The sequence below is a fragment of the Gigantopelta aegis genome, chromosome 9 (assembly GCF_016097555.1).
Source record: "Gigantopelta aegis isolate Gae_Host chromosome 9, Gae_host_genome, whole genome shotgun sequence".
In the NCBI taxonomy this organism is placed as follows: domain Eukaryota; kingdom Metazoa; phylum Mollusca; class Gastropoda; order Neomphalida; family Peltospiridae; genus Gigantopelta; species Gigantopelta aegis.
In genome coordinates this window covers 10,037,996-10,062,508 of record NC_054707.1, presented here as the reverse complement: position 1 = coordinate 10,062,508, position 24,513 = coordinate 10,037,996, and the positions used below count along the sequence as shown (strand labels likewise).

The 24,513-nt window shown below is 39.6% G+C and overlaps 1 protein-coding gene across 2 annotated transcripts; it reads right to left on the bottom strand.

The window, feature by feature from the left end:
* Nucleotides 1-238: 238 nt before the first annotated feature.
* Nucleotides 239-24,374, bottom strand: LOC121381243 (peptidoglycan recognition protein 1-like). 2 transcript variants are annotated; one of them, XM_041510471.1, is made up of 6 exons: nucleotides 24,275-24,374; nucleotides 17,235-17,444; nucleotides 15,172-15,235; nucleotides 5,793-6,059; nucleotides 3,878-3,991; nucleotides 239-535 (listed from the first exon to the last, which is right to left on the bottom strand). In XM_041510471.1, exons 2-6 carry the CDS (start codon nucleotides 17,436-17,438, stop codon nucleotides 336-338), a joined length of 849 nt encoding a protein of 282 aa, XP_041366405.1. In that variant the 5' UTR covers nucleotides 17,439-17,444; nucleotides 24,275-24,374; the 3' UTR covers nucleotides 239-335. The 2 variants fall into 2 exon arrangements, with proteins under 2 accessions (XP_041366405.1, XP_041366403.1); XM_041510469.1 differs by lacking the exon at nucleotides 24,275-24,374 and adding an exon at nucleotides 23,771-23,862.
* Between the last annotated feature and the right edge of the window lie 139 nt (nucleotides 24,375-24,513).

Genomic DNA, 24,513 nt, shown 5'->3' with positions numbered 1-24,513 from the left:
CGCAATGATTCGTAAATACCCGTGGTGCAACACAGCTCTCAAATCCCGAGCGTATGCATCTAATCTGCATAATCCAAACTGGGTGGACAACCCTCCTCTAAGCCTCCCCCCCAAAAAAAAATCAATCCCACCAACAAAACCAAAAAACAAAACACCACCAGCACCACCACACACCAGCACCAGCACCACCACCACCACCACCAACAACAACAATAATAATAATAATAACAACAAATGATAACCTTCTTACTTTTAATTGTTAATACATATTCAGGACATAATACATTTGTATTGCGCTGCCAAGTATAATGAATAACTTGTCTGAGTCAATTACATTAGTAGTGAGGCCAGGTCTTGATGAGGTCATACAACCTCTGACCTGGACAGGCCGTGGTTCCCATGTCACGGTGACCTCTGAGAACGTAGTTAGACTGTAGCTTGCCGTGAGCTTTCCCACACTCAATCAGTTTCTGTAAGGTGTCCAGAGCGGCTTGATTCGGCAACCGGTCTTGGAAGTTCCCGATCATACAGAATCCTGAAAATAAATAGTATACTCTGATTATCGAGACAGTGACGTTCACGAGATTCACTTGTTGCTGATCTACGGTATTTGTATTGTGGCGCGGGGCGTCATATTAATGTACAACATTGAACATTCAAACAAGACTCATCACCCATCACCCCAAAAATACTGACCAAATTTAACTAAATCCGCCTTCAGCGCATATACATGTATGTATGTATGTATGTATGTATGTATGTATCTATCTATATACATACATACATACATACATACATACATATACATCTACATATATAGTCAAACGTCGACTGTGTGTGTGTGTGTGTGTGTGTGTGTGTGTGTGTGTATATATATATATATATATATATATACATGTACAAACTCGAACTCCCTCGTCCCCTTCAAGATAAAGTTATACATATACAGTCGAACCTGTATATAACGGTCACTCAAGGGACCTCACAAAAGTGGCCGTTATGAACAGGTGGCTGTTATATACAAGTAAAGGAACAACATATAAACTAATTTACTGTAAAAACCCCACTAACTTGGTGTGGAGATGCAGAGTGACACCCTAACCAGAAGCAATCATAAAAAAGTCTATTGCAATTTGTTCTATGTTAAGCCATTTTTGACATATTTCTACTGGACTATATCTGTCAGTGTTGACGAGTCGAATATATATGTAAGTTCAATGCAAGATTTCCTTCAACCAATGCCAAGTCGCCTTGTAATTTAAATGACGACCATATCATAAGATGTAAATACGATTAACGATGCACTGGAGCATGTATCTCTTTTATTTCAACTTAGGTAAAACTATAACTTTATATTGTTACGGCGCAGAACAATACATGTATATATAACCGTTATAGAAAGTTCAACTGTCCATTTTGTGACAAAAATAGTGGTCATTGTAATTTTGTGGCTGTTAAAGCAGGTTCAACCATTCATTTTAATCCAAAAATAGTGGCCGTTGGCCGCAAGGACAGGTGGCCGTTATATACAGGTAAAATAAAGACGGAAATGCATTGGGCGTGTTTTATGGTGGCTGTTATAGTCAGGTGACCGTTACATACAGGAGGCCGTTATACCAGTCTCGACTATATATATATAAATGTATAAACTACTACAACTGCTGCTTTCGCCATTACCTAGTGTTTCGTATGACTTACGTAGTTGTCTCCCTTGTATTGTCGTTTACAATTTTCTAGTAGGGCATTTACGAGCTACTATCAAAATAAATAAGCCGTACAGTTCCAATAAAACTTACTCAGCAGCATACTGTATATTAACCCACCCGCATCTGTACCCAACACTATTAAATAAAATATATGCATATTCTGTGCATATACTATAATGGTATTTACTGGTTTACTGCAACTTTTAATATGTTGTCGACTAATAGAGACTTTTTAACTATTGTAATTAAATATCAAATATATTTTTCTGCATGAAATATTAGTGGCTCTCTATTAAACGTGTTTCTGATCTTTCTAATATTTTTACTAAATTAAATTTCATTACAAATATTAAGACGACCAGAAACACATTGCATATACAGACACTTATGTTCTAAACAAGAACATATATTTAATATGTAAGTTTAACCGTAGAAATATTTTATTAGTCGGAAACATCTTACAATGTAACAAACAGGAATGCCCCTTTAATATCAGAGTAATGGTTTACAGAACTTTTGACCCGGAAATATCCAGTTTGGTGTTGTGCATTCTCTGTGAATCGTATCGCAGGGCCGTACCCTCCGAGGGGGGGGGGGGGGGGGCAGGGGGGGGCATGCCCCCCCCCCCCCCCCCGAGAATCTTGTCCCTTTTTTTTTTGGTTCCAGTAGCATAGAAATGTTTAATCTTTATAGTATGTTAAAAGTATTTATGTGCCCCCCCATTTTGTCAGGGAAGTCGTGGCAATCGGTCTACATGTAGGTAATGGGTTATCCCAGTGAAGTATAACTCCCAAGGCTCAATGGGTATGTGTAATGTAGTGAAGTTCAACAAAGGCCCATGTGCAAATAAAAGATGTAGTGAAGTATAACCTCTGTGTACGTAAATAAAATGTGTGAGTGCGTGTTAAATAAAACACTTCTTTCTTTCTTTCTCTGTGAAGTATCGGATTCCATGTGTGAAATATACATGTACAGGGAAGTATAAACATGTGTAATGTGTGAAGTATAACCTCTGTGTACTAAATTGTGTTGTGAAGTATGACCATGTGTAAATACATGTATAACATGTTGTGAAGTATAACCATGTGTAAATACATGTATAACATGTTGTGAAGTATAACCATGTGTAAATACATGTATAACATGTTGTGAAGTATGACCATGTGTAAATACATGTATAACGTGTTGTGAAGTATAACTCATATGGTGGAGTATAATAACCAGGTGTAGTGAGTTATAACTCGAGTAGTGAAGTATAGCCCATATGTAATGAAGTATAACCCATATGCATTGAATTATAGCCCGTGTGTAGTGAAGTATAGCCCATATGTAATGAAGTATAACCCATATGCATTGAATTATAGCCCGTGTGTAGTGAAGTATAGCCCATATGTAATGAAGTATAACCCATATACATTGAATTATAGCCTGTGTGTAGTGAAGTATAGTCCATATGTAATGGAGTATAACCCATATGCATTGAATTATAGCCCGTGTGTAGTGAAGTATAGCCCATATGTAATGAAGTATAACCCATATGCATTGAATTATAGCCCGTGTGTAGTGAAGTATAGCCCATATGTAATGAAGTATAACCCATATGCATTGAATTATAGCCCGTATGTAGTGAAGTATAGCCCATCTATAGTGAAGTAAAGCCCATGTGTAATGAAAGAAAGAAAGAAATGTTTTATTTAACGACACACTCAACACATTGGATTTACGGTTATATGGCGTCAGACATATGGTTAAGGACCACACAGATATTGAGAGAGGAAACCCGCTGTCGCCACTTCATGGGCTACTGTTTTCGATTAGCAGCAAGGGATCTTCTATATGCACCATCCCACAGACAGGGTAGTACATACCACGGCCTTTGATATACCAGTCGTGGTGCACTGTTTGGAACGAGAAATAGCCCAATGGGCCCACCGACGGGGATCGATCCCACACCGATCGCGCATTGAGTGAGCGCTGTACCACTGGGCTACGTCTCGCCCTCCCCCCCCATGTGTATTGTAGTATAGCCCATGTGTATTGAAGTATAGTCAATATGTAGTGAAGTATATACCATATGTTGTAAAGCCTAACCCATGTATAGTGAAGTATAAATTATAAATTATGTGTAGTGAAATGTATCTCAAATGTAGTATAATATAAAAGCAGTATACCCAGCCCCACAGTGTTGTATCCCTTGGTATGCGCCCCCTGGGTGTCCCAGCCACGCCCTTCGTAGGCGTTTCCATCTTCTCCCACGAGAAAACTGTATCCAATATCAGACCAGCCTGCAATTACAAATTATACATTGTCATGTTAAACGTATACATTCTTTCATATCTTTCATTAAAGGGACATACCCTAGTTTTTAAATACTAAGACATATTTTTGACTATTAGAGCCGTTTTTGATAATTGAAATCATATTTTACTTACATTTTATTGTTTAGATTATCCATTTCCGTACTTTCGAAGTGTTTTTGGTCATCCGAGTGTTTTTAATATCACAAAATACATTTCTAATATTTAAAAAAAAGCACGTGCGTCCGAGAGATAGCAGTTATCGAGTCGAGTTTTAGTCTATTTTAGAGGGTATTTCACCATTTGAAAGTCACAGACTTATATTTCACTCAATTGTAACTTTATCCAAATGTGTTACAGGTTTGTAGATTAACTAAACTTAGTGTTAATTTTCATGGGCTGAAACTAGGGTCTGTCCCTCTTAGCTTGTATCGTAAAAATGAAAGTTTGCTTTGTTTGACGACACCACTAGAACATATTAAGTTATTAATCATCGACTAATGGATGTCAAACATAGGTAATTTTAATATATAGTCTGAGAGAGAACACCCGCCACATTTTAGTAGCATGGGCTATTTTGTATGCATCATCCCAAAGGCAGCAAAATACATACCACCACCTTTGATATACCAGTCGTGGTGCAGCTGATGGAACTTGAAATGACCCAATGGGCCCTCCGACGAGGATAGATCCTAGACCGACCACGCATCAGGCTAGCGCTTTACCACTTTTGCGTTGTTTAGATTTGGTCAAGTGTGAGAGAGATGAAGACTTTGTGTGTGCGTGTGTGTGTTAGTTTGTGTGGGTGTGTGCGCGCGCGTGCGTTTGTATGTGTGTGTGTGTGTGTGTGTGTGTGTGTGTATGTTAAACAGTCGGACAGCTTTAATTTGCATTTTGTTGTTATAATATATACATAAAATCTTAAGTAAATAATATACAATAATAAATACCATATAATTTCAGGTAAACAATCATAATACAATCAACGATATGGGTGACTTGCAAAACGTATACTTGCAAATTATATTGTAATGAAATATATATATATATATATATATATATATATATATATATATATATATATATATATATAGTTGCTAATACCATGTAAAAATACGGAACACATACACACCACAATACAGCCACACACACACGGATACACGGGCCTTCCCTGTGGTAGTTTCAGTAATTATAAATAATGTATTAATGCACACAATACTTGAAGTCACGCAATTTCACATAGTGCATTTGGTAGCTACAATACGCGTGTGAAAGACTAACCATGGACTCCATGTGGTAGTTTCGGTAACTACAATCCAAATATTAACAACTACAACACACACATATTAATGACTTACCGTGCGAATCCATGTGGAAGTTTTGGTAGCTACAACACACATATTAAAGGGACAGACCCTAGTTTCAGCCCATCAAAATGCACACTAAGTTTAGTTAATCTACAGACCTTTAGCACATTTGGATAAAGTTTCAATTGACTGAAACACGAGTCTCTGACTTTTAAATGGTGAAATACCCTCTAAAAATAGACTAAAACTGGACTCCATAACTGTTACTTCTGAGACGCACGTTCGTTTTTAAAATATGAGAAATGCATTTTGTGATATTAAAAACAACAGAATGACCGAAAACACTTCGAATGTACGGAAATGGATAATCTAAAAAATTAAATCTAAGTAAAGTATGATTTTAGTTATCAAAAAACGGCTCCAATAGTAAAACAATATGTCTTAGTGTTTAAAAACTAGGGTATGTCCCTTTAATGACTTACCGTGCGAATCCATGTGGTAGTTTTGGTAGCTCCGGACGGTGTGGCTGCAGGTGTCCTGTGTGGTGCAATCCCCACCGGCGCCGTGATGGACAAACGCGTATTTCATAGCACCATGGAGGGGGGAGTGCTCCTTGGGTGGCCTGGCACCCCACTCAGCCCGCGACACGATGTGTGGACAGCCTGACAACTGAACAGATGGCCCGGCGGACTTTTCGGGCTCGGTGCACTTTGCAGGCCCAGTTGACTTTGGGTGACCTGCCTCCCAAACTGAAAAGAAATAAGTTAAACAATGAATAAATAATAAGCACGGTAGACGGAGACTAAGGAATGTCATTAGTTATATGGTGTCAGATACATAGTTAAGGACCATGGATATAATTAGAGAGGAAACCCGCTGCTGTCACTCCCTTTAATATGTTACATCGCACAAGCAGGATAGTACATAGCACGGCCTTTAGTGCACTAATTATGGAGCACTGACCGCAACAGGAAAAAACCCAATTGGCCCAGGGGCAGGGATCGATCCTATCAGGATTGATGGCGTAAAGAAATAAAACGATAAACAGTAGTAGTGGTAGAAATGGCAGGTTCACCCATTGGATTAACATAGACAAAACAGCGCCGCTCAAAGACCGCCACTCTGATGAATGGCGCTAAAAACAGATCTGTTTTTCCCCAAACTGAAAATAGAACCCTCCCTTCCTGTTGTCTCCCCCCCCTCCCTTGTGGTAGGGCCCCAACCTCGTCTTAAATAGGGTATATAGTGTATAGTAGTGTATATAGTGTAGAGTATTGTATGGGAATGTATTGATATCCCAATCCAACGTGATTTATTCATGTTTAGTTGAAAATAGATAGGATTTCCCTAAGCTAAAATTAGAACATTCCCTTCATATTGACTTTGTTTTCCCCATGTGTGATATAAACCCCCAACCAAGTGTTAAATAAGGAACTCCAGATTCAACTACTGTAACTACTTTAGCAGTAATAACAAAACATTTGCTGTTCCTCCCATCCGAGCGGGACTTATGTGGGCTAGCGAAATTTTGGTTTGGTTATTCATTTATTTCTAATTACAATCTCTGATCTATATATAAACTACTACACATATATAAAATCAACACACATAGGCTTACATCGATAGGCATTAAAGGCAAAAACTATCTACAATGTACAATGATTGTTCTATTCAATAGCTTGAACATCAAAGGCTCGTATCCAGGAATTGAACTTCTTGGGCCAGTGCAACCACTTGACATAGTGCTGTTTGTTGACCCCTCAGCCTCTCGTGTTTAGGGTTTTCTCCACTATCCACAGATCAGTTTCTTTGATATCTATTTTCTGTAGCTCCGACTGGTAGAAGGTGCCCCGAATTTCCTCACCATTATAGTCCTTCACTCGGTATACAGGTAGTCCACCACGTTTAATCTGCTGTGAGAAGATAAAGATCTCTCCAGTCCAGAGCTCGTCGTATTCTCTTGTGAAAACGTTCACTTTGTCTCCAACCTTGAATCGGAAGTGCTTCTTCACTGGCTTCACATCTTTCTTGGGCCAGTACATTTTCCACCATATAGAGGTTTCCTTGTTTTAGTGATTTTGTTTGGAGCCATACCGGTGGTTCTGTAAAAGGTGGCACTATAGCTGTCAGCAAACGTCTGCAGACGATCGACGTACACGTAGGACTGTTTATAGGTGAAGTTTCTGTACAGCCGTGCCTTAATCGTTTTTAAGACTCTTTGTGCCACTGCTGCCTTGGTTTCATTATTGGTGAGCAAATGTTGAATTTTCCATCGTTTAAGAAGTCTTTGAACGTCTTTTGCTCCCCTATCTGTGCGAATTCGACTGGGTTGTCTACCTTCTTGGAATATATCTTCCAACGCTCCACACACACTTTGTTCCTTCTTGTCTTTCAAGGGTCTCAACCACAGATATTTGGAAAAGACATCGATCACCACCAACACAAAGGTGAAACCTCGATTATACTCGGCAAACTTCACCATGTCCATGTGATCGGCCGACCACTGGTCATCGATTCCTTTGGCCATGTTTCTGTTCCTGGCAAATTTTCTTCTGATGGGACGATGTAAACTATAAGACTCCTGTTTTTGCAACCACTTTCTGATATTGTACTTGCTGATGACGTATTTCCCTGCTTTTGTGACGTATCTGTAGAGCTTATCTGGACCAGAAAAACTGGCTGGGTTGGATGGATCATAATAAATGTCTTTCAAGTAGTCTTCCCACATGATCCTTACTCTTCGGTGGTTTCAGCATCTATGACAGTTATTGGCAAAGATGACGCCTTATATACAGTCTAGTCTTTGGTGTCTAATTCCTCTTCCTCATTTTCAAATTCATTGCTACCTGATTCCTCGTCGAGTATTTCCATGTGGGAACTAACTTTCTCATCCACCGACTTTAAGAGTGCTTTGATTCTCTCTTTGAGTGTGGTGTACTCGGCAGCACGTTCCATCTTGTGGATTCTATCTAGAATCGGTTTCATCAAAGAAGGTCGAGAGAAGCAACGAGTGAACAGCAGTGCATTAGCCAGTGTATTGAAATATGTTTGCTCCCATGGCTTAGTCATCTTTCAATCCACCCATTGTTCAGACTTTCCCTTATCCAAATAGTTTTGACAGTCTTCAGCCATCTCCTCTTTATAACAATTGCAGGTGAGCTGCCACAGATAATCCAGTCCAGCTGTTTCCCACTCATCATGGGCGTCATCATGTCTTTCTTCAACTTCACATCTAGCTCTCTTTGCAGGAGGTTCCCCTCTATTTTCGGGACACCATGTTTTTACGAGTCTGCAAATCGTGCTTGAAACACTAGTCCACAATCGTTACAAGAATACATTTCGGGAAGCCCTTCTTCACACGTCTGCTCACTTTGAAGGTCTGAATAAGAACGATATGCTTCTCGACTGTTCTCTCCTTTTATAGAGTTTGTCAGCTCTTCTCCGGGGATGTCGTCCTTTTGGTCCAGAGCATTAGGTCGTAATCGTTCTGTAGAATGGCTTCAGATCAATAAAGAGGTGACCATATGGTTTTTGCACGGCATCATCATACTAATGCATGAACGTTTGGGTATTTCCTGGGTACATGCGGCGTGCTAATATCATCACTTGTTGCTTGCCAATGGGATTGTTGAAACGTGCCAGGTAATGACAGTTTCTCCTCTGCATTGAGTATTTGCTGTGATACAAGTTCTGGTTGACGGCAATCACCGATAGGTTTAAGTGGTGACTTCCTTCGGTGAACAAGTCAGTGATGCGTGGGTCTTTTCCAGCTGTAGACATTAGGTCATCCATTACGATTAAATATTTGACTCTAGGGTTTAAATACCGGTAATCATCTTTTCCAAGATCCCCTGGTATGCCTCGATCGTATCATAGAGAGGTTGCCATCGTTTGTAAAGCCATACCATGCGTTGGGGAGGTGGGTGAATTCTTCCATCTCTCAACAACTTGTACACCAAGAACGTCTTTCCACACGAAATCGGCCCTGACACGATCATTGTGAATGGATGTATTAACTGACAGGCGTCGACGGGCGTTAACTGGCATTGACGGGCGTCAACAGATGTCAATATGTGTTTATGTGGTGCATCATCTGGTATTTTTGTAAGATCCAACAGATCGCCCTCACCAAGCCAACGGAATCCACGAACGGGTAGAGGTTGCGACATAGCCCAGCCATAAAGATTATTGGCATCTAGGTACTAGACGTGACTGGATGGTTGGCTAGAGTCGTAATCTAGTAGATAAGCACTATTGGCTTTGGCATCACGATGAGTGATCATGAAGATTCCACCTCTCAAACCTTTTTCGATAAAGAGGTGTTGGTCAATGTCTGTCAACAGTCGTACTCCTGTCATCTTCAGAGCTGCTTGCCAAGCCAGACCAGTTGATGTGTAGAAGTGGGCAGGATCTAACTTGTAATAATTGAGGTTGGCAGATGATGACGTACAAATCGTGATACTGTCCTAGATTTTGGATCTTGAATTCCTTTAAGATGGTCTGTGCATGTACATAGTCATCGTCTGCCAAACCTTCTCGTGTCAACGAACTGCAGAACCTTTTCTTTGGAAGGAGGCATGTCTCAACAAATTGCTCTTCCGAATCAAATTATTCATAAGGGTAGACTTTGTTTTCGAAGCAACAGACAAAGTTTCAGATCTTCAAAGTTATCAGTCATATGTCTGAATTTGGAAGGTCCTTCCTTGCTCAGATTTGCCACGTGTTTTTTCAAAGATGTGTTAAAAAACTGGAACAAGTCGATGAAATCCATGCAGCCAAGGAAAAAGGAGATGCATTTATCCATGCTGTTTGCAGTACACTTCAGTGTTTTGTCCTGAACTTTTCCAATGGCTTGCATAATCACGTGACTGTCGTAGCCTCTCAAGTTGTGAAACACCACTGGGATGCGTCCAATAAACTTGTAATTCATGGTGTACTCATTGTGTGCAGCTCCTCGGAATTGACCAGTGATGTGAAAGTGGTCTCTGACTGGCTTTGAGGCTAGTGGCTCTTTACATATGTGACAGTGGGTTGCCTTTTTGAAGGTTTGACAATCGCTTCGCCTTAGCCATGCTCACAATGTTTCAAATTTTTTTCAATTCAATCTCTTCTTGCTCCTGCACCATGCATTTCACAAACTTGTCTGCTGCATCGGTACCTCTGTACGCCACCGGTTCTTTGCAATGTTCAGGTGTCAAACCCACAACTTTATATGCAAATCCACAAGGGACGTATTTTGTGGACTTCTCCGTCGAGGAAGATTCTGGGTTGGTGAAACATCTCAAGAAGGGCACTTGGAGACACTCAAAGTCAGCGTAGAGAATGTAGGGTACTTTCAGTTGTTTTCTGATGTCTTTGTAATACAACCACTTGTCCTCTTCTTTGGGAAGTTTCACTTTTTGGGATCTATGAATTTGACGACAGACCAAATAATCAGTCAATAGGGTTTTCTTGGTGAATCCCATCTTCATAAATCAAAGCTAATATTCGTTCCTCGTATTCAGCCTTGATACATGTCGTCAAGAAATCGTGCCACAAAATGCTTAAATTTCATTGGATGCGATGAGATCTGATTGCAACGAATCGCAACGCTCCTTATAGATTCCCTTGTTATTGTAAACAAAGATGGCAGCGTCAGCGTCCGGCAGATAATTTTTGATATTACTTTCAAGATTGTCACATGTTACCAATGCTGTGATTGGTCAGCGATGTCATCGTGTAAGGGACATAATCGGTGTTACAAATTTTCTTCCAATAGAGGGCGCTAGTAGTGGATATCAGTAATCTTGACTACATGTATCATGGCTGAATACGAGGAACGAATATTAGCCTTGATTTATGAAGATGGGTGAATCCGTGCAGACAGTAAGAACAGTAAAAGGTCTTACCGTCGTACTGTGTTCTCTCACCTCATGTCCTTGACTCATGTCCTTGATCCAGCAATAGTGTGACTTTTTTGCATCGGCAATAATCAGAAGATCCACGTGCCTTTCAATACGCTGTTTGGTCACGTGGACTGGATAGACGTCGCCTTTTTCGTAACAAAACACGTTGATGGGTATGTTGTTCTGCCTTTCAAACTTAGGGACATCCACCATCTTAACTGGAAATGTGATCTCCATAAAGTCCAGTTGATTAACGTGTTGAGTATACTTAGTCACCCGCTCAGCATCTCGTGTAATTGGATATATTGCCGCCAGGACTGACCACATGAAGCACTTCTGGTCCCGGTTCTTCATATTGACGATGGCATGCTTGGCTCTAAGTTTGAGTTTGAGTCCTCGAAGTGGTCGGTAGCGTGTCATATGGATGGTGAGGTCTAACACTCTGGCCACAGTCCAGCTGTTGCCCTGTCGCTAGTACTCAATGAAAGAAGAATAGATCTTCTTGATAAGATTCCCTCATCATCTCGTCAAGATCTACAAACTTGAGGCACTTTCCATAGAAGAATGGTTCGGCGGTATCAGTTGCCTCCCCTGTCTTCCTGGTCATTTTAATCTTCATGGCTAAATATCACTTGATACGACCTCGATCTTTGATGGCTTTCTTGAGTACAGCATTGACTTCTTCATATCTAGACTTCAGGAAAGTCATGGGGCCATATTTCTGTATGCCCTCTGCCGGGATGGTGTGAACATGCACTCTCCCACCTAAGGCTTTGGTTTCGCTACGTTGCCACCTCCTTCTTGCACAGCATTTCGGTCTGTCAGTTCCAGTTGATGATATTTTGTCAGGTGGCGCTTAAGGCTATCTCTTCTCGTGAAAGTCATTTCACAGTGTTCACAATCAAACTTCTTAGAGCCATGGCTGTTTTTTTTAGACGGTTTAAACTCCGTTTGTGAGCAAATGTTTGCCCACAATCACCACAACCATATTTAAGACGTGGCTTTTTAGCGGGTCTTCCATATTCCATACTTCTTTTGGCTTCCACAATGTAAGAAAATAATTCTCGTGTGTCACAGAATGTCTCAATTAATAATATCTTTAAAACAACAAACACATGTTGCTTCATTTTATATATGCCCTTCTTTTGGAATAGTTAAAACAATAGTGGTGCAACAAATGTAAATAATTAGGCATGGTCCAACAGACAATAACAAATAGTATCTGATACCCCTTATTTGGTTCAAATTTAGACTCGTCCGTTTAAACGGTCGCTGTACAACCTTCAATTATAGTACGACTGGCGAGTGTTGGGGACGTGTTTTTATTGTCTCTCGACCAACATGCTACTTAAGAGTCTCTATATGACTCTATACATAATACACCCACTGCAAAAATATGTGTCGCATTTTTTAATGTGGAAGCAACAATTCCAGTATAAAAATCACGTTTCACCCGACATAAAACGGGAATAGTATACATTTAAGCAGACTTTTAACAATTTTTATCTAAACCACACGTTGGTACATCTAAACTATTCCCAAATCAGGCATAAACGGGGATCAACTTAGAGAATGCAAAATAAAATATATATAAAATGTTTAACATTTCACCAAATACGTCCAAGATTATTCTACCAGCCTATATCTCTGTGTTAATCAGGGTTTTAGATATATAAAGTAAGTTCCGTCAATACTCGGTCCTAACCGATGTTCCGACCCGAATCCGCGGTGTCAGTAAATAACCCATTTTCTGTTTACTTCCGCATTCCCGCTCATTTATAATCGAAACCTGTATAAACTTTATATATACATTTCAGATGTGAATACTAATTAATAAAAATAGGTTAATTTATAAATAGTATGCCATTTCTTTTAACATTAGCTAAACCTTCGTTGTTAAGTATACTTACATTTCATATCGCTTGTAGAGTAAACATTCAACGTGACTTGCGACTACGGACTAGGACGTTCGACGATTGAATAACTGATGTCAGATCAGGTCAATTCATAGGGCTTTACGTGCACATTCAGAGCAAGCTGTTGTAGCGCACGCCTGTCTTGGGCATAAGAGCCGGCCGAGCCCGGCTCCTCCATCCATGACAGGAAAGGTGGGGGGGGGGGGAGAGGAGGGACCGCCTGCACTGGCAGGTGCAAGTGAGCACTACCGTGGTCGGTAGCAGGCGGGTGTGTGTGTGTGGGGGGGGGGGGGGGGGGGGGGTAATGGTGCTATGGAATTTTGAATGGAGCAAGAATTATGCCAAAAGAGAAAAGGTGCGCAAGTTTGATTAAGGAATTTGGGCGCAATTTTGTACGGTCGGTCAAAAAGAAAGTTCCGGAGCTAATAGGTTTTGACATTAGTGAATTGAGAGTAGCTCGTTAATTAGACCTCTATGATGGTGTGGTGTCTCCCTAGGTTGCCCATAGGGCCCTTGAAAAGGGCCTGACTGCTTCTGGTCGTGGCATTACAACCCTGGGGAGACTCGTGTTGGTGTAAACACCGGTAGGCAAGGCGCTGTCGTTCCGGGGTTTTTCCAAATCTTGTTTTTGCAGTTAACGACGTCCTCCTCTTCAGTGTCACCAAGTACCAAGTAGACCACCAGCAGCAAGTATTTGGGGGTGAGATAGGGTAGGTTGGTATTCTTTTGTCCAGCTTCCCCTGGGTGCAGTGCAATTGATGTCAGGTCAAGTCAGGTCATAGAGTTTTACGTGCACATTCAGAACAAGCTGTTGTAGCGCACGCCTGTCGTGGGCACAAGAGCCGGCCTTGGCTCCTCCATCCATGAAAGGAAAGGTGGGGGGGGGGGGAGGGGAGAGGAGGGACCGTCTGCACTGGCAGGTGCAAGGGAGCACCAGCAGCCCGATCAAATCGGTAGCAGGCGGGTGGTGGTGGTGGTGGTGCTATGGAATTTGAATGGAGCAGTTAAATGCCAAAGAGAATAGGGTGCGCACATTGATGTCGGGAAACCCACCCTTTATATACCCACGGCTGTTGAAATAACAAAAGTTGAAATACATCCAGACGTGTTAGAGGTAGCACTAAACCAAATAATTTCCGGCTGGGTCAAAGTTCGAGGTGCACTTTTGATGGAGAAGTTAACACCAGCCCTGTGATTGGTTATAAGTGTAAGTGTGTTGGTTGTAAAAAAAAAAGTTTCATCTGGGCTAAACATGCATGTAATTTTATTTGATCTAGTACCACTGTGTCCAGTAGCCTTGTGCTTGGAACATGTATGGGGTACATGTAAAAAAAGTACTCAAATTGTGTGCGAAACTAGGGGTGTTGTAGAAACACGTGGTTATACCGAAAATGAGCCATGAAAGGTACCATTTTCTGCAGTTAATACTTTGAGGTAGGGGTTGTAGTACTGATATTTATAGGTCAAAGTTCGGTTGATATATTGCATATAGTGTTTTTAAACACAAACGTTAACATGGTCGCCTATGGGATTTTAATTGGTATAGTCCAATCTAGAACATGTACGAAGTCGCAGACCATTTATTTATCAACAAACACTGACATCACAACTTAGAAGCATTTTGATTGGCTGATATATTGTTGGACCGTATTCTCAAAACCTAACCTGTTGTTTGTACATACTGCATTATATAATAAATCACGATGTGTTGGGATATCAATACAATCCCACACAATACTCCACACTATATACCCTACTATACACTATATATCCTATTTAAGACGAGGGTCTGGTCCTACCACAAGGGGAAAACAACAGGAAGGGAGGGTTCTATTTTTAGCTTGGGGAAAACCGATCTATTTTTAGCGCCATTCGTCAGGGTGGCGCTCTTTGAGCGGCGCTGTTTTGCATATGTTAATCCAATGGGTGAACCTGCGCTAACACTGGCATTTGGTAATGAAGGCGATAGGAACCATGCTACTCGTTGTAGGTAAAGAAAAATGGTAAAAGTCGGTGCATGTATCCCAACTATCTTGAAATGTCTTAAAAAGTCGACCTACCTGCTCCCCCATCTCCCCCACCACAGCTTCCAAGAGTGACATAACTGCCAGATATATATCCATCCTGCAAACATTATATTCCAGTCCATGTTAATACGAACAAGACAGTAGTGGCGCCATGAATGTGTGTATGGAGAATAATGCGACCTATGAAATAATTAGTAGTTAGGTATGTAAAATTGTAAAATCATAATTTCTGCATAACGCTTTTTGAGCCAGGAATTTTATACTAAACAAAAGACGTGTCTTGTAAAAACAAAACGTCGTTTTAACTCTTTTAAAATAGGCAATTAGTTTTCCCAAAATGAGACTGCAGTTATTTAAACATATTAATTTCAGACGCAAGAGACTGACACGAACTATTTGAGAGAGAGAGAGAGAGAGAGAGAGAGAGAGAGAGAGAGAGAGAGAGAGAGAGAGAGAGAGAGAGAGAGAGAGAGAGAGAGTGAGAGTGAGAGAGAGAGAGAGAGAGAGAGAGAGAGAGAGAACATATGCGATATCTACGGTGACCTGACCAACTTTTACCCAACCATTATATATTGTCAAAGTGATACCCCTAATACCACCTCTAAACTATTTCAATACTAGTTTACATGCGTATTTACTTGCACGTACGTCTCTGAACCAAGCGAGGCGAATCCACGTAACAACTATAAAAGATACCGTTCTGCCCCCTCTCTCCCCCTGTCATAGATATAACTCTCTGGCGAAGTCAGAGGTTGTGCCCACGACAAGCGTGCTTGAACAGTTCTCTGATGGAAGCATGCCAAAAATTACCCACACCCCCACACCCACACCCACGCCCTTGTCTTCCCTCCCTCTATCTAACCGGCCTCGGTGGCGTCGTGGTTAGGCCATCGGTCTACAGGCTGGTAGGTACTGGGTTCGGATCCCAGTCAAGGCATGGGATTTTTAATACAGATGCCGACTCCAAACCCTGAGTGAGTGCTCTGCAAGGCTCAATGGGTAGGTGTAAACCACTTGCACCGACCAATGATCCATAACTGGTTCAACAAAGGCCATGGTTTGTGCTATCCTGCCTGTGGGAAGCGCAAATAAAAGATCGCTTGCTGCTAATCGGAAAGAATAGCCCATAAAGTGGCGACAGCTGGTTTCCTCTCAAAATCTGTGGTCCTTGACCATATGTTTGACGCCATATAACCGTAAATAAAATGTGTTGAGTGCGTCGTTAAATAAAGCATTTCTTTCTTTCCCTCTATCTCTCAACCAAGTGCCGAAATAATTATAATATTATATATAACATATGCTAGAAACCAAATAATAACCGTAGTTTAAAATATGCTAAGGTGTCATTAAAGAATTATTGCTTTTTTTTTCTTCCCACTGAGAGGCCGGATCTGGCTCAGAAGGTAGATCGCTCGCCTGAGGTGCTTGCGTCATTGGATCGAATTACTTCGGTGGACCCATTCTCTGATTGATTTTGTCCCATCCCAACCAGTTTGTTTTAAATATTGTTTTGTTTAAGGACACAACTAGAGCACATTGATTTATTAATCATCGGCTACTGGATTTCAAGCATTTGGTAATTCTGACATATAGTCTTAGAAAGGAAACCCAATGTATTTTTCCATTTGTAGCAAGGGATCTTTCATATGCACCATTCCACAGACAAATGAATGAATGAATGAATAAATGAATGAATGAATAGATGGATCAATGAATGAATATTTAAAGACACCCCAGCACAAACATACAAATCGAATTTAGGGCGTAAAATAATGGTAACTATAGGAATAACATTACATATGCGACTGATCAAACGCGACAAATTAAATAACTAATAATCTAACTAACTAAAGGATTAATTAACTAACTGATTGACTAACAAACTAGGGATCGCACTGAAAAAAAAGTTTTCGTTTGCCAATTTTTAAATATGTTCAATAATACCTTAAATATTATTCAAAAGTGACTAATTAAAAACCCCACCTACATTTAGCCAAATTTGTAGCCACTTTGTATGAAAATTAGCATCTGGCTAATTTTGGCAATGGACATTGCGAGCCCTAACTTACTAACTAACCAATCAAACGTGGACTCACAGAACCGTTATAATCGACGTGAACCCATCCATTAGAGTTGTCACCCTTGTAGGGAAGGCATTTTCCTGTAATAAGCGTTGTCAAGACTGGGTGGTGGGTGTCAGCCCCACTTCTCACGTGGACGTTGGTCGTCGCACATGCGCACTGTTCTGCACGTGCATTGTAATTTAGCGCGAACAGGAGAATACAGGTTATTAGTCGCATAGTGTGCTGAAAAAAAAAAAAACCCAACCAAACACGTACACATTTGCTTCAATTATATGTATATTAATTTTATACATGCAGCGACTTGTTTCTTTAAAATATATTTTAAGGTTTTACACCGATTGAATACGAAACTAGTACAACAGAACGGCGTTTGTTAAGTTAGTGTTACCATTTGCAAAACAACAAAATGCAACAAAAAATTAAGAAATTTGTGCCTGACTAATCAATTAATAATAAATAATAACTGAAAACAATGGGATGGAAACCATCAACAGTGAGTATGTGTTGTAACCAGGATTAGTGAGGACCCCGTCTGATTAAGAACAGAACGAAAATAGAAGGACGACTAAGAAATGATATTCGAGACCAGGGTCCGTGCTTATAAAACGTTTAGAATCCAGACTCAATCTCTAATGACGTCACACGCATACAATTTGTATGGCGTTGTCACGACATTGCCGTCTCAGACTCTATTAGAGTCTCGAGTCCAGACTCTAAAAGTTTTATAAACATATGTATAAATCATCTTGAGACGTTGCTAAAGTCTTCAGTGTAGACTTCAGTGCTGTGTACACACGCGCCTAGGTATATTCAGAACATCCGCCAAACTGCTGCACTTAATCGTGTAAAGGAAGGATCCATGTTCGGTGGAGGTGGGGTTCCTGTGTTGAGATGTTTTACCACACATTCACTGAACTTGGATACTTCCTTTACACGAGTCAGTGTAGCAGTTTGGCGGATGTTCAGGCGATACCTAGGCATTCAAGACTTGTTTGGACAAGACTTCATTAACAGATTGAGTCAAGTCTCCAGACGTCAGCCAATTGTTCAAACAAGACTTCATTAACATATTGATTAGTCAAGTCTCCAGACTTCAGCCAATTGTTCAAACGAGACTTCATTAACAGATTGAGTCAAGTCTACATATTTCAGCCAATTGTTCAAACAAGACTTCATTAACAGATTGATTAGTCAAGTCTCCAGACTTCAGCCAATTATTCAAACGAGACTTCATTAACAGACTGAGTCAAGTCTACATACTTCAGCCAATTGTTCAAACGAGACTTCATTAACAGATTGAGTAAAGTCGCCTGACTTCAGCCAATTGTTCAAACAAGACTTCATTAACAGATTGAGTCGTCTCCAGACTTCAGCCAATTGTACAAACGAGACTTCATTAACCGATTGAGTCAAGTCTCCAGTTTTAGCCAATTGTTCAAACGAGACTTCATTAACAGATTGAGTCGTCTCCAGACTTCAGCCAATTGTTGAAACCTTGCGTCAAGTCGCTATACTTCAGCCAATTGTTTAGGCGATACTTTTTTAAAATCTTGCGTCACGTTTACAGACTTCAGCCAATTGTTTGGACGCTATACTTCAGCCAATTGTTTAGGCGATACTTTTTTTAAATCTTGCGTCACGTTTACAGACTTCAGCCAATTGTTTGGACGCTATACTTCAGCCAATTGTTTAGGCGATACTTTTTTTTAAATCTTGCGTCACGTTTACAGACTTCAGCCAATTGTTTGGACGAAACTTCAGTGATTCAATAATAAATACACGTGTATAGGTTGTATAGATGATTTAGTTCTATTTAACTGTTATGACTGAGTTTCGAGTAGAAATGTTTTTGTAAATTTGATAACTATACAAACTGTGGATATATGTGTTTTTTTCTGGGGAATGGGTTTTATACTTTATTTTTTGAAATTATTGCTATTTCATAAATATATTGTCGTTAAAGAAATGAGGATATGCTTTTTCGATTAACAGCAAATAATTATTAGTGATTAAATGCGTCTCACCAAAAGGACGTTCGTTACCAGATAGTGACAAAATGAGCTAAACACAATTTACATATCGTCGCGTGAGAGCTGAAAGGTCTAAGTGTCTGATACGACCTAAAACGTCGTTTTTGCATATTCGGAATCGCCATCCCCGATTACATATTGTCACAAAAAATCGTAGCTGTGTCCCTAATTGCATCGCTTACACAGAAGGATTTAAATGGTCGTAAATGAATCACAGATACCAATTTTCACGAAAATAGACGTAACTGATACATACGACTTTCCTCCGATTTGCTTGCTGTCCATTATGTGCACACGACTGGTCGTGTGTGGTAGATACACCCTTTTTAAATACAGTTCGTTATATAATTATGTCTGACATAGGTCGTATGTGCCAAATACGACACATATGTATTCTTTGTTATCGGTCTGTGATAGAAATTACAAATGCGAAGTACAACAGAGCATTCCTTGTGTCAATATTTTTATGTGCTTGAATCCTAAAAATAATATAACTTTTGTCGTTGTGAGAGCCCGGTCTATATAAGAAAAACATTTGGTACTGCATGCAAGGAACTATTTGGCAACAGAAAAGAATGGTGTCTGTATATATAAATAAGAATTGCAGTAACATTAATGTTTGTATGGTTTTCTATTTTATGTGCACCATATTTATAATAATAAACATGTTTTGGTGAATTCTCTTGAAAAACAAATATCTATTTTGAAATGTTTTTAATTGAAGCAAAGTTTCCAACATATAATTTGTATCTGTAGATACAATTGTAATTCAAAAGACAGTGTAATCAGATGCAAGGTTAAAAGGCGAATAAAGTGAATGTGGCCTCAACATAAACGATAGCAAGATCTATGAACTTTGATTAACGTTACAGTAACAAATATTTGCAATAGAATATCCCTGTCCTGAGTCAGACCCCCGTTCCTATCGGAGTCCGGACTCTGGATAGGTGTGTTCGAAACCCTAGTGGTATATGGACTATGGACACGTTAAACCAGTTACTAAGCTAAACTAAGCAACAGAACATTGAACGTGGACATGACACAACACACATATCAAAACATTAGCACAACATAGCACGCACAACAGAAGCTGGACATGACATAGCACACACAATACAGGCTGAACATGACATAGCACACACAACAGGATCAGGATATATAGCATACACAACAGAACTTGGCACATCAATGACAACAAGACCTGAACATAACAGCAAAAAGCTGAACATGAGAAAATAATCGTCATAGAAAATTAACGTGGCATAGCACTTGCGACAGTTTATTTGTTTGTTTTGTTTAACCCCACCACTAGAGCACATTGATTAATTAATCATCGGCTATTGGATGTCAAACATTTGGTAATTATGACTCATAGTCATCAGAGGAAACCCGCTACATTTTTTCTAATGCAGCAAGGTATCTTTTATATGCACTTCCCCACAGACAGGACAGCACATACCACGGCCTTTATCCAGTCACTTGCGACAGAACCTGAACATGATATAGCACTCACAACAGAACCTGAACATAAAAGAGAACTCACAGCAAAACCTGAACATGACGTGGCACACACAGCAGACCCTGAACGTGACATAGTACACACAACAGAACCTGAAGAAGAACATGACAGAACACACATACAACATACCATGATCATGACATAGCATACACAAGAGAATTTGAACATGGATTATCACTCACAACAGACGCAGAAAATAATTTAGCACACACAACAGAAACTGGAGGATTGATCACCTAACACTCAACAAAACACGAAGAGAACACTGCACGTAACATAGTCTGTAGATATCACTGAACACACATCATACATAACCTGGAGAGATCTCTGAACACAGTAGAACCTGAAGAGATCACTGAACACAACAGAACCTGGAGAGATCACCGAACACACAATAGAACCTGGAGAGATCACTGAACACACAACAGAACCTGGAGAGATCACTGGACGCACAACAGAACCTGGAGAGATCACCGGACACACAACGGAACCTGGAGAGATCACTAAACAAACAATATAACCTGGAGAGATCACTGGACACACAACAGAACCTGAAGAGATCACCAAATATACAATAAAACCAGGAGTGTGCACTGAACACACAACAGAACCTGGAGAGTACACTCAACACACAACAGAACCTGAAAAGATCACTGGACACACAACATAACCTGGAGAGATCACTGAACACACAATAGAACCTGGAGAGATCACTGGACACACAACAGAATCTGGAGAGATCACTGAACACACATTATAACCTGGAGAGATCACTGGACACACAACATAACCCGGAAAGATCATCAAATACACAACAAAATCAGGAGTGTGCACTGAACACACAACATAACCCGGAGAGTACACCCAACGCACAGCAGAAGCTGTAGGGTTTACTGTTCACTCAATATAACCTGGAGAGAATCCTGCATACTCAACAGGTGGACATGGTATAGTGTTCACTACTTCTGGATTTGATATTCAGTACACACCCTCATGAACCCGGTGTATCCCAAACCAATAAGCTGCTAAACATAGTTTCTTCATTAAACGATACCAGTTTCAGTTTGTTTAACTATTTTGGTTTGTCTGTTGCACTAGCTGATAAACCAGATATTCTTGAAACTAGTGAAGTACACCCTGAGCCAGCAGAACCAGGAACTATCTGCAAAAGGACTCCCATGGCGCAAAGAACACGGGAAGAACACTGCACACTACATGACATCAGCTTTTCTGATGACTCATCAGGAACGAATACTTTCTCCTTTTTAAAAATAAATATGTTATTTGCAAAACTGAAATGTTTTAGAAGTGATGGTTGTTTCAGATTTACTTGATATACTGTTGGTCGTAACTACAACTATTTAAGCAAATAACTAAAACACCCAATATGCTATAAATACCGCAAATATACAAAGAAATCGTAAATATGTTCAGCTTTCATTGTCATTAAAACAAATTCAACATCTTAACTACTGATCAAGAAAAACAGTTTTCTTTCATTATCTCAGCTTTTTAAAAATGAATTTTGATGCGCTTACGTCCTTCTGGCTCTCACGCGACGATATATATGTTTAACATATTATTTAATGTTTATTTTAAAACTAGTTGTATTAGTCTAATCTAAATGGTTTACAATACTTAATTTAAAAACTCCTACTTCTGCCTTACCAACCGGCCACGAGTGTATTAATGTTTATTTTAAAAATAGTTGTATTACTCTAATCGAAATGCTTTACAATACTTAATTAAAAAAACCTTCTATTTGTGCCACGAGTATATACGTTTCGATTTAAAAACAAACCAAAAACCACACAGTATTTGAGACAGATATTTGATTTGGACAAAAATAAGGGTTTCTTGTTTAATTGTCTTTCTTTTTATTTACGTAGTAGTGAATTCCGTAAACAGATCATGAATTACGATTCCACAACCGTTCCATCACAATGCGACCTCTTCACTATTAAAGTAAAGTTTGTTTTATTTAACGACGCCACTAGAGCACATTGATTTTTTATCTTATCATCGGCTATTGGACGTCAAAAATATGATCATTCTGACACTGTTTTTTTTATTTTTTAGAGAAACCTGCTGTCGCCACATATGCTACTCTTTTACGACAGGCAGCAAGGGATCTTTTATTTGCGCTTCCCACAGGCAGGATAGCACAAACCATGGCCTTTGTTGAACCAGTACCTACCAGCTTGTAAACCGATGGCCTAACCACGACGCCACCGAGGTCTCTTCACTATTAAAGGGACATTCCTGAGTTTGCTTCAATTTTTAAGATGTTATCGACTAACAAAGACTTTTTGACGATTGTAATTACATATCAAATATATTTTCTGCATAAAATATCAGTGGCTGTACATTAAACGTGTTTATGGTTGTTCTAATATTTGTACTAGGTTAAATTTCATTTTATTTCCTAAAAAGGATTTTTTCTTACGTACGAAATTATTTGAAGACAAAATCCAGTTTGGGCTTATTACAAATATTAAGACGACCAGAAACACATTGAATATACAGACACTGATATTCTAAACAAGAAAATATATTTAATATGTAAGTTTAATCGTAGAACTATTTTATTAGTCGGAAACATTTTACAATGCAGCAAACTCAGGAATGTCCCTTTAAGTTAATGTAGTTAATGTTTGATCTAAGCAGGTGTGGTACACTATTTAAATATATAGCTATGTAATATAGTGGCCATGTATGTTGCATGTATTTAGAAGAGGGCTTCGTTAGTTGTCAAACTTGTGCCCGATTCTTTTGTTCTTTGTACAATAATGAAATTTCCATTACATTCATAACCACATAACGTCATCGCATTGGTCCAGGCTTAACAACGGGAGTTTGTTCAATTCTCGATGAATTTACGTCGTCAGGGAACGTCATACAGTTTGCGGATAATTTGTTTTTGTTCATACCCAGATGAACGTAAAAGAAATAACAGACAATCCTTAAATAAAATATGTTTTCAATATATATATACTTACCTCTGTCCGTATTTTTTGTCGTCCGTAACTAGTATAAATGATAAGCACTGCCGTAAAACATGGAAACTAGTTTTATCTGTAAAACGTGACAGCTGCTTATCTTAGCCCAGATATCTGTTTTTATCCTAATAACTCATACAGAGAATACAGCATTGTGGACTATTTAAAAAACACATCGTAAGTTTACGTCTGCGACTAGCAGTTATGCCGGGCATACATTTACATCTGTTTGGATCTCTGTTTTTCTCCATATCCATGGCTACAGCTCTCATGATTTGTCTGTACATAATTCAGATGTCACCAAAATCAAACCCGATTCTTCTTCTCATTCTAATTCTATTGTGCAACGATGTTGAAACAAATCCCGGGCCAAACCAAAACACTGAAAATTACGAATAATTATCAATCTTCCACTTAAATATACGTAGCTTACGCAATAAACTGTGTATACCAGAACTTTGGGAAATACTTACTGACTTTCACATCCTATGCACTGAAACCCACCTTGATAATCAGATATCCAGTAAGGAAATAAAGATAGATCACTATGACGAACCGTACCGACGAGACCGTACCAATCACGGAGGGGGTGTCGCAGTTTATGTCGATTCACATCTAGCCCATACACGACGATACGACTTAGAAACGCCTCACGACGAAATAATATGGGTACAAATTAAACTTCAACAGAAATCTTTACTATTATGCGTGGTATACCGCCCAAATACAACACAGACAACATT